The sequence below is a fragment of the Salvelinus alpinus genome, chromosome 5 (assembly GCF_045679555.1).
Source record: "Salvelinus alpinus chromosome 5, SLU_Salpinus.1, whole genome shotgun sequence".
NCBI lineage: Eukaryota > Metazoa > Chordata > Actinopteri > Salmoniformes > Salmonidae > Salvelinus > Salvelinus alpinus.
The window spans coordinates 88,543,616-88,560,727 of NC_092090.1; the positions used below are offsets into that span (position 1 = coordinate 88,543,616).

Sequence of the window (17,112 nt, forward strand, 5' to 3'; positions counted from 1 at the left end):
TATTAGAGAGACATATTTCCCTCAGATTACACAGATCCACAAAGAATTTGAAAACAAATCCAATTTTGATAAACTCCCATATCTACTGGGAGAAATTCCACAGTGTGCCATCACAGCAGCAAGATTTGTGACCTGTTGCCACAAGAAAAGGGCAACCAGTGAAGAACAAACACCATTGTAAATACAACCCATATTTATGCTTATTTATTTTAACTTGTGTGCTTTAACCATTTGTACATTGTTACAACAATGTATATATATAATATAACATTTGTAATGTCTTTATTGTTTTGAAACTTCTGTATGTGTAATGTTTACTGTTAATTTGTATTGTTTATTTCACTTTTGTATAATATCTGCCTCACTTGCTTTGGCAATGTTAACACATGTTTCCCATGCCAATAAAGCCCCTTGAGTTGAATTGAATTGAATTGAATTGAATTGAGAGAGAGAGAGAGAGAGAGAGAGAGAGAGAGAGAGAGAGAGAGAGAGAGAGAGAGAGAGAGAGAGAGAGAGAGAGAGAGAGAGAGAGAGAGAGAGAGAGAGAGAGAGAGAGAGAGAGACCACAAATTCCATCTAGACACCGTTGCCCTAGAGCACACAAAAAACGATACATACCTCGGCCTAAACATCAGCACCACATGTAACTTCCACAAAGCTGTGAACGATCTGAGAGACAAGGCAAGAAGGGCCTTCTATGCCATCAAAAGGAACATAAATTTCAACATACCAATTAGGATCTGGCTAAAAATACTTGAATCAGTCATAGAGCCCATTGCCCTTTATGGTTGTGAGGTCTGGGGTCCGCTCACCAACCAAGATTTCACAAAATGGGACAAACACCAAATTGAGACTCTGCATGCAGAATTCTGCAAAAATATCCTCTGTGTACAACGTAGAACACCAAATAATGCATGCAGAGCAGAATTAGGCCGATACCCACTAATTATCAAAATCCAGAAAAGAGCCGTTAAATTCTACAACCACCTAAAAGGAAGCGATTCCCAAACCTTCCATAACAAAGCCATCACCTACAGAGAGATGAACCTGGAGAAGAGTCCCCTAAGCAAGCTGGTCCTAGGGCTCTGTTCACAAACACAAACACACCCCACAGAGCCCCAGGACAACAGCACAATTAGACCCAACCAAATCATGAGAAAACAAAAAGATAATTACTTGACACATTGGAAAGAATTAACAAAAAAACAGAGCAAACTAGAATGCTATTTGGCCCTAAACAGAGAGTACACAGTGGCAGAATACCTGACCACTGTGACTGACCCAAACTTAAGGAAAGCTTTGACTATGTACAGACTCAGTGAGCATAGCCTTGCTATTGAGAAAGGCCGCCGTAGGCAGACATGGCTCTCAAGAGAAGACAGGCTATGTGCACACTGCCCACAAAATGAGGTGAAAACTGAGCTGCACTTCCTAACCTCCTGCCCAATGTATGACCATATTAGAGAGACATATTTCCCTCAGATTACACAGATCCACAAAGAATTTGAAAACAAATCCAATTTTGATAAACTCCCATATCTACTGGGAGAAATTCCACAGTGTGCCATCACAGCAGCAAGATTTGTGACCTGTTGCCACAAGAAAAGGGCAACCAGTGAAGAACAAACACCATTGTAAATACAACCCATATTTATGCTTATTTATTTTAACTTGTGTGCTTTAACCATTTGTACATTGTTACAACAATGTATATATATAATATAACATTTGTAATGTCTTTATTGTTTTGAAACTTCTGTATGTGTAATGTTTACTGTTAATTTGTATTGTTTATTTCACTTTTGTATAATATCTGCCTCACTTGCTTTGGCAATGTTAACACATGTTTCCCATGCCAATAAAGCCCCTTGAGTTGAATTGAATTGAATTGAATTGAGAGAGAGAGAGAGAGAGAGAGAGAGAGAGAGAGAGAGAGAGAGAGAGAGAGAGAGAGAGAGAGAGAGAGAGAGAGGGAGAGAGAGAGAGGGAGAGAGAGGGAGAGAGAGAGAGAGAGAGAGAGAGAGAGAGAGAGAGAGAGAGAGAGAGAGAGAGAGAGAGAGAGAGAGAGAGAGAGAGAGAGAGAGAGAGAGAGAGAGAGAGAGAGAGAGAGAGAGAGAGAGAGAGAGAGAGAGAGAGAGAGAGAGAGAGAGAAAAAGAGAGAGGGAGAGAGCAGCACATGCATTCTCCTTGGCGGAGAGTCAACCCCCCCACCCCCCTTTCAGCACCCTGGACAGCACATGGTCTTACTGTCTCTTGCCAAAACCCCCTCTACTGTACATTCATGTTCATTGGCAGAGAGCGGCAGCACAGTAGACAATAAGTGTTAACACATGCCTGCGATACAGACTCTCTGTCATATAGGCCTATGCCTAAACATATTGAAAAGGAAAAGAGCTGTTATTCACAGTTAAACCAAAACATGTACTGTGCTTATGTTTTAAAATGCAAGTTGACAAGAGGAGAGTGATCATGTTGAAGACCCACCCTAGTAACAGTAGCCTAACACATCTGACCTCCTACTAGAGCAGACATAAAGGATCCCGGGTAGGGACAGACCTGAAAGACTACTAAGCACATGTGCACCACATGACTGTGTAGTAGGCCTAATCCTATTATAGGGAGGTCCTGATCTTTCCAGGTGATGCACAGCAAACCTTAACCACTGCAATCAACTTAATTGCAGACATCCAGGTTATCACTGTCATGAAAATAAACATAATCTGGAGAGCTACTGGAAGTTTATATGTCATACTTTATATAGGTCACCAAACGTTGAATTGTTACAGATCAACGTTTACCTCTGTTTGCCTATATCATATGACCATAGCATTGGACGTAATGGAATACAGTGAACAAGAGGTATTCTTCTTACCTGACTTGTTCTGCTTCTGCTCGTCAACATTGACAATGATGACATGGATTGGAAGTCCGTCTGGGCCCACGGTGGCTGGAGCCCTGGTGGGCTTGATCACGGCGGAGGTCATTGGGGCAGATGTGAAGTATTCTGTGTCGATGTCTGTGGGGGTGTCTGGGTCTTCAGTCAGGGTTTCACAGGGGAACTCAGGGATGTGAGTGGTGGACTCTTCAATGACCTGTACGCCTGAGGTCACATCCTCAGCTGACGTCTCAATGTTGATGAGAATGGCAACTGCTGTTGTGCTCACAGAGGAAGGCTGCTTGGATGTCACGGTTGCATGTAGTGTGGTGGATTCAGTTGTTGCGGCCTGTGTTTGACTTGCCTCCTCCCTGTACACGGTGGCTGTTGTCTCTACATCATGAGGAAGAGGTTTCTGGGTGGCCTCAGCTTCAGAAACACCCTCTGTCTCAGCCGGGTGAGTGACGGCTTGGACGGTTGACTCTTGGGATGAGTGTGTGGTCAGGGCATCCGTTTCTGAGCCATCTAAAGGCTTCAATGATGAATCCATTGGTATTGCTGAGTGTGTGGTTCCTGGTTGAGTCGGGGTGGTGGTGGTCTCTAGGCAGGTGCCGGGATCTGTATCACACACGATTGGGAGAGTGATGGGAGATGTGGTGGTTGAGGGCTCATCATGTACCTCTTGGGTTGGAGGAACTGGTGGAAGTCTCTCTACAATTCCTTCAGAGGATCCCTCAAGGACCTCTACTGCTGAGGGTTGGGCACTAGCCTCAACTTCAATATGATCAATTGGTTGAGAAGTAGCACCACTTACTGACACATCTGGAGTGGTAGAGGCAGTCATCATTGTGGAATCATCTGTGGTTTCAAGAGTGTAGGACACTTCAGTTACATGTAGACTGGAATCATCTGTAGTGTCCTCGGTACTAATAGGTTCATCTGTAGTTTGCTCAGAGGTGATTGGTTCTTCTGTAGTTTCCTCAGTGGTGATTGATTCAGTTAGTTCGGTTGTTGAAACTGATTGGGCGTCTTTCAGGTTTAAGGTCATCTCTGGAGTGATCCCTTCCAGGACGGTTTGCTCTGTGTTTCCATGAGCAAACATGGGTTCTGTGCTTGGAGAGGCCTCTAGAAGAATGTCAGGTTGAACCGTGCCGACTTCAATCATGGAGTGATCCTCTGGTTCTTCTGTGGCTTCAGCCAATCTCTGCCCAGATTCTGTGCTCTGTGGCTGGGCCACGGTGGTACCTACAGACTCTTCAGGTTTGGCATCATCCACCAGTACGGCTGCAGTGGCCGGAGGGGGAGCAGTGGAGGTAGAATCACCAGGATGTGGAGCTGTTGGACTTCCTGTTGTAGTGGGTGGAGCTTGGAACGAGTCTCCACGGCCTGGGTACGACTCCACATGGCTTGAGATTTCCTCAAAGTCATTGACGTGGGAATCGGGGAAGGGCGTTGTAATGACATTGTCAATGGTCTGCTTGGTGATGGTGGCAACGGTAGTGTGTGGCTCTGTAGCAGCGGTTGTGTATAGCGGGGTCACCTCTTCAAGATCATCTTCATGTGTTACCGGGGTGGGGCGAGGCGGGGCCATGCTGGTTGAGAACATAGACGGAGTCGCTGCTGTCTCAGCTGATTCTCCTGTCTCTGTGACAAGTTCAGAACTCAGGGTCTGGGTAGTGCTGCCTCTGTCCAGAGAAGAGAGCTCTGTTGTGGAACCAATGGGAGACGTGGCCAGCATGGGGGGGGGCGTGGTAGAACCCTCCACAGATACATCCACCCAGGTTGTCTGATTTCTCAGCTCCCTCGTAGCTGCGGACAGAAGAATAGAAATAAAGTCTATTACTGTCAATGAAATCCCCAGACCAAAAGAAGTGCCTGAAACAAAAATAACCAATGACCGACACATAGAAATATGGTCAGGCCACAAAATAGTTTGTTACATAAGAACAGCGTGATTAATAGACAGTAAATTCATATCCCACTGTCTTATTTTTGGACCACTTAACTATTTAATCTGGGATCTTTCATTCTATTTTCAAACTACCCAGTTCCTGTCTGAGGCTCACTGGCTGGCACCAGAATGGTACGTTTGTCTTGGCTGTACCTTGCCAACTCACTCAATCCGCCAGATTTCACACAGCACTACCCACTTACAATACAGCACACACGCTGGTGTATGGCACGACGCCAGTATAGACTTCACTATAAACCCTACAGTGAGTGTCCTCAGAAGACCCAGCCTCTAGACCTACAAATCATGACATCGTCTCCCACAGCCACAATAAGTCTAATAATGCAAACTCTGGAATAAAAGGAGAGCAACATAACAGAAAAAAGAATGATTGATTAGCATTATTGGCTAATTGTTTATGAAACAAAGCAAAGTAATCCCCTTCAAACATAATTCCCCTTACCAAACTTGGGACTCATCTTACAACATTCTATATACTTGCAGAGTTTATAATAATTTGTAACACTTGGTCAAAAGCGTTTCTTCTTGTGAGAAAACAACAAAATCTGAGTAAATACCAGGCATGGCTTAATAACATAGTGTTGCCATGGCATTTGAGTGTAGGGCATGAAAGAACTCTGTGTAAACATGACGCTTAAAGACACAGCTGTAGTGTTTATCACTAGTCACTCCATAAATTCTCACTTTCTCTCCAAGAAATAATGATATTATTCTGAAATTATTTGTTACATGTTATGGAGTTGACAGTCCCTAGAGCATCAGTATTGGAAGCAGTTTCCCACCACTGAGGTTTGTAATCATAACAAAGGTTCAAATGACCAAACAATGGTCATAATTTGTGTCTAGAAGTCCAGTATTATCATGTTGATCCACTCAGAATGTTCTTTCCCCCCATTCCCCCCACTAGCACAGGCTAATTTCCCTAGCACAGGCAGATACTGTAATGTAGGTGAGGTCATTTTCAAAGCTTTCCATTTTAAATGTTAAGACAAGTACAAACTTTGAACAGTAATTTTACATTCCCTACAGTGTCTATCGGCATGCATGTAGCCATTAAGTGTGAATTAAACAGTAGTGTAAAGTACTTAAGTAAAAAGACTTGATGGTGCTACTTAAGTAGTTGTTTGGGGTATTTGTACTTTACTTTACTATTTACTTTTACTTCATTACATTCCTAAAGAATATTATGTACTTTTTACTCCATACATTTTCCCTGACACCCAAAAGTACTCGTTACATTTTGAATGCTTAACAGGACATGAAAATGGTCTAATTCACTTATCAGGAGAACATCCCTGGTGATCTCCCTACTGCCTCTGATCTGGCGGACTCACTAAACACATGCTTCATTTGTAAATTATGTCTGAGTGTTGCAGTGTGTCCCTGGCTATCCCTAAATAAAATAAAAAATAAAATTGTGCCATCTGGTTTGCTTAATATAAGGATTTGAAATTATTTATACTTTTACTTTTGATACTTAAGTATATTTTAGCAATTACATTTACTTTGATATATTTTAAACCAAATACTTTTAGACTTTCACTCAAATATGATTTTACTGGGTGACTTTCACTTTTACTTGAGTCATGTTCTATTAAGGTATCTTTACTTTTACTCAAGTATGACAATCGGGTGCTTTTTCCACCACTGGAATTAAACAGCACATGAACTTTTAGATGTCTATTGTGGATTAGCTCTTGCTTTTTGGTCTCTTTGTGCCTGTCATCGCACGGCCTCTGGGTTTACTAGTGTTGTTCCTCCCTGTGCTCCAGCTCCTGACTTCATGTGGTTACTGGAACTGCTCCTCCAATATTCCTATTACATAGCCGAATCATAATTATGATCCCTCCCTATAAGCTGCAGCACTGAAGGAATATTAAAGGTTAAGCTGCTAAGAGATCAAGACTATATTCCTCCCAGTCTGGTCTCAGTGACTTGATCAAAGCTTGATTGTTCAGAAGGCACATCCTCGCTCGTTCTCTCCCTGTCCCTATGTCTGACTCACTCTCCCCCTCTCCCTCTCTCCTTCTTTCCCTCTCTCCCTCATACATATATATATATATATATATATATATATATATATATATATATACACACACATACACACACACACACTCCTCTCCTCAGTGGCGCGACAGGCTGTGTAAAGCAGATGACAGCTGTTCAGCATTACGTACTTTCCCTCCTTCTCTACCAGCTATCTCTGATGTAAGGTGTGAGACCATTTTTTCCCTAGCAGGAAAAATAGACCGTGGTCTGTTAGAAAGCAGAGGGAGTGCACTATCGCACTGATGTTTGTGTGCTGTCACTGTTACACGGTCCTTTGTTTTCTTCAGTCCAGGGACCAAATTATCCCTCCATTTTCCTCATCTAACTGACTAATGTTTATATTATGTCTTATTTGGTGTTTTTGTGTTCGGGGAAGGGGAAATTATGAAGTGTCCCAGTCAATGGAAAAGGGGGTACTTGAAAAGCACTTAGGTGAGAACAAAACCAAAAAGGGAGAGCTAAAAGGCAACACATGGAGATCTAAAATGGAATACAGGAATGTGGAGGTAAGGGTGCCCTCTTTATGTGACCTCCTAACCCTGTGACTTCTAGCGTCTCTCAGGGAGGCCCAATGGCCTGGCAGGGGGCGGCTTATCTAGCCGATCCTCCTTTAAAAAGATGGAATGGCTAGGTCAGAGGTCGGCTTATCTAGCCGACCCTCGTTTAAAAAGATGGAAAGGCCAGGTCAGAGGTCACCAAGGCTGACTGGTTTTAGAAGTCTGGTCAGTAGCTCCATCCGTTATCCTAACGTCTGCTCTGATAACTACCAAGTGAGTGTTACAGAAAAGGGGCAAACTCTGACAGCGGAAACGGATGGAGAAAAGAGAAAGATAAGGAGAGGAGAAAGGGTGACAGACCTGTATCGGCACTTTCTTTTGGTGGCCAAGTCAATTGGCATCACCTGGAGATGTCATGTTTAGATAGAGTTTAAATAACTTGGATCAAATAAGTATATTAAGTATTATAATTTTTTTTAACATCTTATATTTGTATCTTTTATGAGGTAGTATGTGACTGTTTTCTCTGCTCAACTGCACCAATGAGGTTATTCAAAGCTAGCCACAGAGAAAGAAAACACAAAATGTGCCCAGCCTTGAAGTAATACAGCTATTAGAGCCGGACAGATAATGACTGTGTAGGACCCTCCAACACACTATTTGTAAATAAATCGTCCATTAGTATCAGATTGGACTATGCATCAAGTAAAACACCCATCAGATTGGGCTATGCATCGAGTAAAACACCCATCAGATTGGGCTATGCATCGAGTAAAACACCCATCAGATTGGGCTATGCATCAAGTAAAACACCCATCAGATTGGGCTATGCATCATGTAAAACACCCATCAGATTGGGCTATGCATCGAGTAAAACACCCATCAGATTGGACTATGCATCGAGTAAAACACCCATCAGATTGGGCTATGCATCAAGTAAAACACCCATCAGATTGGGCTATGCATCATGTAAAACACCCATCAGATTGGGCTATGCATCATGTAAAACACCCATCAGATTGGGCTATGTATCATGTAAAACACCCATCAGATTGGGCTATGCATCGAGTAAAACACCCATCAGATTGGGCTATGTATCAAGTAAAACACCCATCAGATTGGGCTATGCATCAAGTAAAACACCCATCAGATTGGGCTATGTATCAAGTAAAACACCCATCAGATTGGGCTATGCATCGAGTAAAACACCCATCAGATTGGGCTATGTATCGAGTAAAACACCCATCAGATTGGGCTATGCATCGAGTAAAACACCCATCAGATTGGGCTATGTATCAAGTAAAACACCCTTCAGATTGGTCTATGTATCAAGTAAAACACCCATCAGATTGGGCTATGCATCAAGTAAAACACCCATCAGATTGGGCTATGTATCAAGTAAAACACCCATCAGATTGGGCTATGCATCGAGTAAAACACCCATCAGATTGGGCTATGTATCAAGTAAAACACCCATCAGATTGGGCTATGCATCGAGTAAAACAACCATCAGATTGGGCTATGTATCAAGTAAAACACCCATCAGATTGGGCTATGCATCGAGTAAAACACCCATCAGATTGGGCTATGTATCAAGTAAAACACCCATCAGATTGGGCTATGCATCGAGTAAAACACCCATCAGATTGGGCTATGCATCAAGTAAAACACCCATCAGATTGGGGGCTATGTATCATGTAAAACACCCATCAGATTGGGCTATGCATCAAGTAAAACACCCATCAGATTGGGCTATGCATCAAGTAAAACACCCATCAGATTGGGCTATGCATCAAGTAAAACACCCATCAGATTGGGCTATGCATCAAGTAAAACACCCATCAGATTGGGCTATGTATCATGTAAAACACCCATCAGATTGGGCTATGCATCAAGTAAAACACCCATCAGATTGGGCTATGCATCAAGTAAAACACCCATCAGATTGGGCTATGCATCAAGTAAAACACCCATCAGATTGGGCTATGTATCAAGTAAAACACCCATCAGATTGGGCTATGCATCAAGTAAAACACCCATCAGATTGGGCTATGCATCAAGTAAAACACCCATCAGATTGGGCTATGCATCAAGTAAAACACCCATCAGATTGGGCTAGCATCAAGTAAAACACCCATCAGATTGGGCTATGCATCAAGTAAAACACCCATCAGATTGGGCTATGCATCAAGTAAAACACCCATCAGATTGGGCTATGCATCGAGTAAAACACCCATCAGATTGGGCTATGTATCAAGTAAAACACCCATCAGATTGAGATCAAAGGCAGCAAGAGTTTAGAGTCATGATTTCATTCTAATGTTATCCAATCCCAATTTAGTTGCTGAGGGCGGAACACAAAAGGACATACAATGAGGTGAGTAATTCACTGTAACAGGCTACACAGTCTCTCTAGCACGAAATGCACAACGCTGTACATAGGGATCTGTTTCGTTTGTTTTGATGACAAAAGAAACATGAAAATGAACATGCAAATAAACCATACACTCAATACAAGGTGAGTTATACACAACATATTGAGAGTGGACTGTTTTGTAGACATTTCAGTATTTGTGTCAGAGAGGGTGCAGACAAGATGAGGATTGGTGGGTGGGAGTGAAGCAGCTGCACTCTAAAGGGGGGACATCACAGCACTGTCCTTGACCAGAAATATGAAACCTTCTCTCACCTCAGTCTGTGTCTGAGTCGTGTGCTCTGAGAGAGCTCTGTTAAAACCCAAAAGGAACCCTTTCCACATAGATGCCTATGTATGTTTACCTGTAAAGCAGTAGGCTCCCAGCTGGGTGGAGGGTTCTGGGAAGCCAGTCTGGTTCCTGTAGCGGTACATGGTCCTGACGCCCAGTAGACCTCCACCGCACTGCATTCTGGGTACGGCGACGGGATGGCGAGCGCTACCGTCGGAGAGCCAGCCGTAGTCACATCTGTCCAGACCCTGTCTCCAGGCGGAGTGGAGCTGACCCGGCGACGCCAGTACGGCGTTCCTGTTCTCACACTCCTTCTTCGCCTCCTCAAACGTCATCTTTCGGGTCACAGGTGCATAGTACACCTCACCTGAAAACAAACAGGCATTACATGTAAATTGTGACATTCTAGTGACTGGGCATCAGGATGTTGTAATACAACTTATATGTGTGCTATCACTGACTATAGTGTTATCACTAACTTTTTGGTTCTTTAAAAACCTGCTGCAGGCATAATATTGTGTGGTATAGCTTGGAAAATAAATACATGTGACTCTGTATGACAACATAATGATGTTTGTTTCCCTGCCATGATACTAACGAGTATCACAATACTGGTATCATCCATAACAAATATGTCATTCCAATTTGACCATGGTAGCAGTGTCATGAAGATATAGACCAATAACTATAAGCCAGTGTCAGTGCAGTGGAGGGCTCTGGGCCTAAACCTTCTCCCACTAATTCATTTAGGACTACAGTACAGCATTCATTCCATTATCCTGAGGTGGGCTAGCAATGCTGACTATGTGTTTTCACTCTCAAAGACAGTCTGTCCCTCATGCCATTAGGACCCGCACAGTGGGTGTGGCAGTCCATAGTTAATGTAGTCAACTTCATTACTCATCATCCAAAGTTCTTTTTCACTAAATAAAGATGTCAACACTTATTATGTTTTCAACCAGCCTGCAGTGGAATCTAGTTCAAAACAAACGACAGTGGGGATAAAAAAAACTGCATGTCTTCAGTTAAGATTTGGGTGTAACGTTCACTGTCTTAGTAGTTTCCATATGAATTATCCCATACTTTAAACCTTACAAATTTACTGCCGTAAGTTCCGGACATCCCCAGTCGCAGTGTCTGGTGTTAAATTTGTCTTTAATAAAGCAGGCGTGAGACATATTAAACACCACAACACACAACTGTCTGTTTCTGTTCTGTTGCCATGTGTCTCAGTGTCAAGGGAAGTATACTCTGGCTTGCTAAACATTGAAAAATGTTCACTGAAAGTCTCAGAATCCATAAATATGCATTGATATGCACAGTAATACCATACAGAAACATTGTAGTATAAGGTATGACAGTGTATATACCATACAGAGGAAGTATGTATAAGGTACAGTATGACAGTGTACATACAATACAGGTACCATTTTGGATTCAGGATCAGGGCTGTTTGATGCTATTTCCTACTTCACAGCAACAACAAAATATATATACATATATTTTATGCCTTCTTGAACATGTGAACTTTCATATGCCTGAATTACAAATGTGTATGGGTTCCGGAAATATGAATAAAACATTTAAATTATGAGCCTAGTTTAGCCAAGGAGAAAACACTACGCTATATAGGGAGAAAGTTAGGACCCATGATTGGCTGAGATAATAGAGGGGGGACAATAGACAGACTACTTTCTAGAGGACAATGCCATGCTGACTCATGCGTTTAAATGTGTTTTTTTAAAGAGATGGGTGGGCCTAAGGATTTAGAGGGCGTTAACAATGTTGAATGGGCATAAACAAAAAAGAGCTCTCTAGGAAGTGTGAAAATCATTCAAGGTCTGTTTTCTCCTACTTCTCTCCAAAGTGGGATAACAAGTTTATCAAATTTCAAAGAAGCATAACTTGTATCATGTTTCCCCCAACTGCAGTGTATGATATACAATTTTGAAGCTGTGTCTGAACTTTTATAAAAATGCATTAAAAGAATGAACATTTGATTAAAGCTCAACTTCCTGAATTCCGTCACAAATTTGTATTTGTGTACTGTGCATTATTGCATACAGTATATGTATATTGTAAATGAGAGGGTTGAACTGTGAGCAGAACATGGTGAGGTACAGGTGGGGTGGGGTGCTGCTTCCTGGCTGACATTATACTGGAGTAACTACATGCGTTCCTCAGCTAGCCTCCATAACAGTGCATTAAGATCAACACTACTACATGTTACACCCTAATGGTATTATCATACTCCTTATGATCCAAGAGGATTTGACCTGATAATACCACAAGGAAGACACGTGTGATACTTTCCCAGCATGAGTGGAGGAGTGACGTTAGTGCTCAGAGACAAGTGATGGAGCACGCTGCGACTCACATTCAATTTGTCAGCAGGCTCAGCGTGAAGGATAAACACAGATAATAAAGTGTATTGGCCGCTTTCAGGCTTTCCCTTTATGGTGCCAGAAGCATTTAAAGCTCCCATCACCACATAGTTTTTGGTGTCGTTTTTAGAGCCTTTGTGAAGGAAGGATCTGGTCCAACATTGAGAGCCTGGCAGTTTGTCTCTTTTGATGGTTGTGCCTGTCAGGGGTATAACGTTTGGCACCTTGCTGCTTGTCAAAGTTACGTAGAGTTACTGTAGCCTTCACTCATTCCTATTTACAGACCGCAAGTATGTTATAAACAGGCAACAAACAAAATAGAATCCAGTAAATATTTAGAGAGGAAATGCCTTGCCACATGCATTTACTTGCTTACAATACCAGAATAAAGACCTAAATTGGTACATTGCCAACTCTTTCCATCACCAGGTGTGTAGAAACCCATTTCTCCCCCTGACTAGCATCAGTGTAGTTTAGCAGCTTGTCTGTGTATGGTTCCATTGGATGTGCTCATCTTGGTTTTCATTGGACGTACCACTAGCCGACTCTACATCCAACATGTTGTTCTCTTACCATCTAGCTTGTCCACATAACAGTAGACATCATAGGTCTCTGTGGCCTTCCTGGCTCCATACGTCCTCACCCCAGCCTTCCTCTGCAGGTTGCCATAGCAGCCAGGTCTAGGTCTGGTGATTGGGTATCTACACATGCAAACAGAAGATAAGGTCACGTCATGTAATTGATCCTCAAAGGGAAAGGTGATTGCATCAGCTAACCTGTACATCATGTCATAAATGAGAAAGCCAGGGAGTCAGAATAGAGCTGGTACTGTCACTGGCTTAAACTCAGTATATGTCAGTACACATGCAAATTCAGACCAATGACAGCTATGGCAAAGAGTTTTAGACTTCAGGCCCTGTGACAACCAGTTACCAGTAGCCTGGGAGACAGTCCTTTTCTGATTTAGCCAATTACTTCTATTTAGTTTTTGACACAAACAGAATAGAACATGGAAGGTCATCTCACCTAACTGACAGATCTGCGATCCAGCCTGCGTCACATTGGTCAAAGCCGTCATCATAGGCTGATTTAAGCTGGTCAAGCGTGGCGATGGAGGCTCCTATGGTTTGGCAGGCCTGGACAGCACTCTTGTAGTTCATGTTGTACCTGCTGGTGCTTGCCCGGTAGTGAAACACAACACCTGGGAACACACACACACACACACACACACACACACACACACACACACACACACACACACACACACACACACACACACACACACACACACACACACACACACACACACACACACACACACACACACAAGCACACATAAAAACAAATTAGTTCCTGTGTAGAAAAGTGCTCTAGTAAATAATGGATTCATAAATCAAAGAGTTAAAAACTGGGGGTCATGACTCCTGTCTAATAGCAGGTGAAATAAATCAGGGTCTAATATGTTTCTTGTGATGATTTAGCTTAAGATGACTAGAACCTTCTGCAATGACCACAAATGAAGATAACACTGGATGATTTAGAGACGACACCATGACCCTGACTTGCCATATTTGTGGCAGTAGACTGACGCTGAAGAAATGAATGATAACTGCAACAAGTTGGAGAAATGGGTGGTTATGTCTCTGTGAAAGCCAAAGCGATCCCAAATCAACCCATCCCTGTTTTCAATGTCCCAAATATGAGTTATGTCTGCCAGATAATGTAACTCCCCAAATAAAGATTGAGAATATGGTCATATTAAATGATTGGGACACAGTTATCCTTCTACACAAAAATTAAGATTTACACCTCAGTTGCCATAGCTCTGTAACTGTTCTGCATAATATCCCACTTGGGACATAGACTGTAAACATGCCAAGATTCAACATTGTATGTTGACACCTCATCAGTGACTGACCTTACTGTGTTTGTCTTTTATCAGATCATATCTAGTTTTCCTGGTGAGAAGATTAACTTTGCATGCCACTGTTTTCAATGAGAAACTGTTTCGATGCAAAACATTGGGAGAAAGAATGTCACACTAATACCAGATGTACTTCCTGATTAATGATGCACACATGATTGTTTCCTATGCTAAATCAAGAGGATAAAACAAGATGTCTTATTATAAGAGCATAGGGTCTCTCACCATTCAGGTAAAAAGGATGGGAACCATCAACAGGCACCAATATCACAAATGCACACAATACTTAGGCCTATAACGTAGCTGAGTAACTCCTCCCTATGGCATAGCCACTACAGAAGTGATGAGCCCCACATGACGAAACCCCAAGTCTACAGTCGACACATGTGCTCCCTACTTTCATATTTACTGAATGACACATTGAGGGAAATTGCTTTGATTTGTTACTAATACGTCTCCACCACTACATTCAAAGGTTGGCTCATCAACTTCATAAGCTTATCAAACATTTTCCATTATGAACTTGCAAAAGTGTCAATGTGCTTAGCAGATATTTTCTCCAGCATAAGGGAAGAAGCAGAGAAACTGACTATACAGAAATAAACAGATGACACCAACCCTTGACGTCGAGGTTGACCATGTCCTGCGTGTCCTCGATACCATACATGACCTCGCAGCGGTAGGTGCCGGCGTCGCTGGCTCGGAGCTTCACCATGGTCAGAGAAGAATCCCCCACATCCTCTGGGTGGCTGGGCACCGACACACGGTTTCTGTAGATGGGGCCTATCTTAATGACGCCATTTTGGGCCACCAGCACTGTGGATTCCTTTTCCCCATTAATTTTGGTCCATTTGATGCGCAGGTAGTCTGTGCTGGTGGGGGTTACTGTGCCGTTGGCGTTGATGGAGGGCTTGGCTGTGGGCATATTGGAGAAGTGGCATGGCAAAACCACCTTCCCCGAGAGGGAGCCACTCACAGGCCTCATCATAGTTAACGTGTTGGATGCTGGGAAATATTTAAAACAAAAAAGACTAGGTAAGGCAGCTGAAAATGTATAGAGAGATTACTGAACAATGGCATGTTTTTTCAGAGCATAACGATGTTAACTCTGGGGCAGTATCAGTATGGGTGATAAAGGACAACAACAATAAAAACAACAAGAAACAATTCATTGATTCAAGGTTGTCCCCTTCAACCACACTACCCAAGCTTTTCCTCTAGCTTTTAACATCTGTTAAATACAGTCTGTGACAAGCTCTTCATAAAAAGTTAAACCTTTTATTCAAAGTTGAAACACTCTGCAAAGACTTCTAATTAGTCAAGTGTATTGCTAGTTTGCTATGAACCTCTTATTCAATAACAGACACAGAGGGTGTAACATTAAGTCCCAGACAATTAAAGGACATGCATCATAGCACCAAACTAGCTCTTGGAAAGTCAAGCCTCATCCTCAAAACTATGGGTGGGGAGCTTCTCAGTGACATACACAGAATGTGATGTATGTACATAAAAATGTGTATGACATAAAATAGTCAAACAGGGAAGGCATGTCTGGAGCCTTAAAGTTGTTCCACTACTAGACTACTTGTCAGGAACCATAAGAAAAACTGATGCACTGTTCTTCCAGGCTATCAGAGCTAAACATACACAACTGGCTGGTTTCCCAGACATAGATTTACCTTGGTTTTGGACTAAGGAGCATGTTCAACAGATAATCTACATTGACATGCTTTTTAGTCCAAGATTAGGTTTAATCTGTGTCTGGGAAACACTATAAACTACGAATGATACTTAAAATGCAATGTCAAGTCATAAATTAACTGAGTTTTCAAGTCATCAGAGTAAAAGCTCTTATTTGGTCCACATATCTTAAAATATATTGTTACTCTCTCTCTCTATGAAGGCCAAAGCCGCAACAAGAAAAAACACAGCTACAGTATGACACAGCTATGACAGCTTATGAGCATCGCATCTGGTCTTTCTAAACAACTCAGACTTTCTGGCAGCAGGTCGGACAGGCAAACAGTCCTCTGGAGCAAGGTTATTCACAATTCCCTCAACTATTGCTTTTTATAAAGTAATCAACACAGAGTAACTCCCAGTCTCTGTTTATGTTCCGGTTAGAACCACACCACACACAGCACACATCCTCACGATGCCAGATGCAATGCCATGGCAACGGGCTGAATCACCCTTGACCACCGGCACGGGATTATCACTTTGGAGGGAATCAATGAACGCTCGGAGCAACGATGTGCAGAATGCTTTGGAAGCGGTGTGGGACAGCCGTGAGCAAGGGCTCTGAACAGAGGGCCTTACTAGGGCTGAGAGGTGAAACCAGCTGTTTTAGCTGAATCCAGACTGGGACCTGGGCCTAATTGAAAGGTATCCTGTCTGTACAGGGCAAAGGACCTGAGGTTCTAGCTGCCCACTGCTGCCCATCATAGGGCTGACCTTACTCTGGTTGCAGGGCTCACAGACATTGACTTGGCGTTGTCTGTCTGCTTTTTTGTTGTTGATTGGGTTGAAACCTCATTGCTGTGAGACATGGAGTTATTATTTTTTTTAATGTATTTTATTTCACCTTTATTTAACAAGGTAGGCTAGTTGAGAACAAGTTCTCATTTGCAACTGCGACCTGGACAAGATAAAGCAAAGCAGTTCGACACATACAACAACACAGAGTTACACATGGAATTAACAAAC

General features: G+C 42.5%; 1 protein-coding gene across 1 annotated transcript in view; it reads right to left on the reverse strand.

The window, feature by feature from the left end:
* Nucleotides 1–17,112, reverse strand: part of LOC139575361 (versican core protein-like) — a 32,880-nt gene that overhangs the window by 7,826 nt on the left and 7,942 nt on the right. The window contains exons 3-7 of the mRNA XM_071400276.1: nucleotides 15,025–15,411; nucleotides 13,509–13,683; nucleotides 13,056–13,183; nucleotides 10,172–10,465; nucleotides 2,873–4,684 (exon numbers count right to left, since the gene is read on the reverse strand). Coding sequence (XP_071256377.1) covers nucleotides 2,873–4,684; nucleotides 10,172–10,465; nucleotides 13,056–13,183; nucleotides 13,509–13,683; nucleotides 15,025–15,411 — 2,796 coding nt within the window. The remainder of the gene's footprint in view (nucleotides 1–2,872; nucleotides 4,685–10,171; nucleotides 10,466–13,055; nucleotides 13,184–13,508; nucleotides 13,684–15,024; nucleotides 15,412–17,112) is intronic.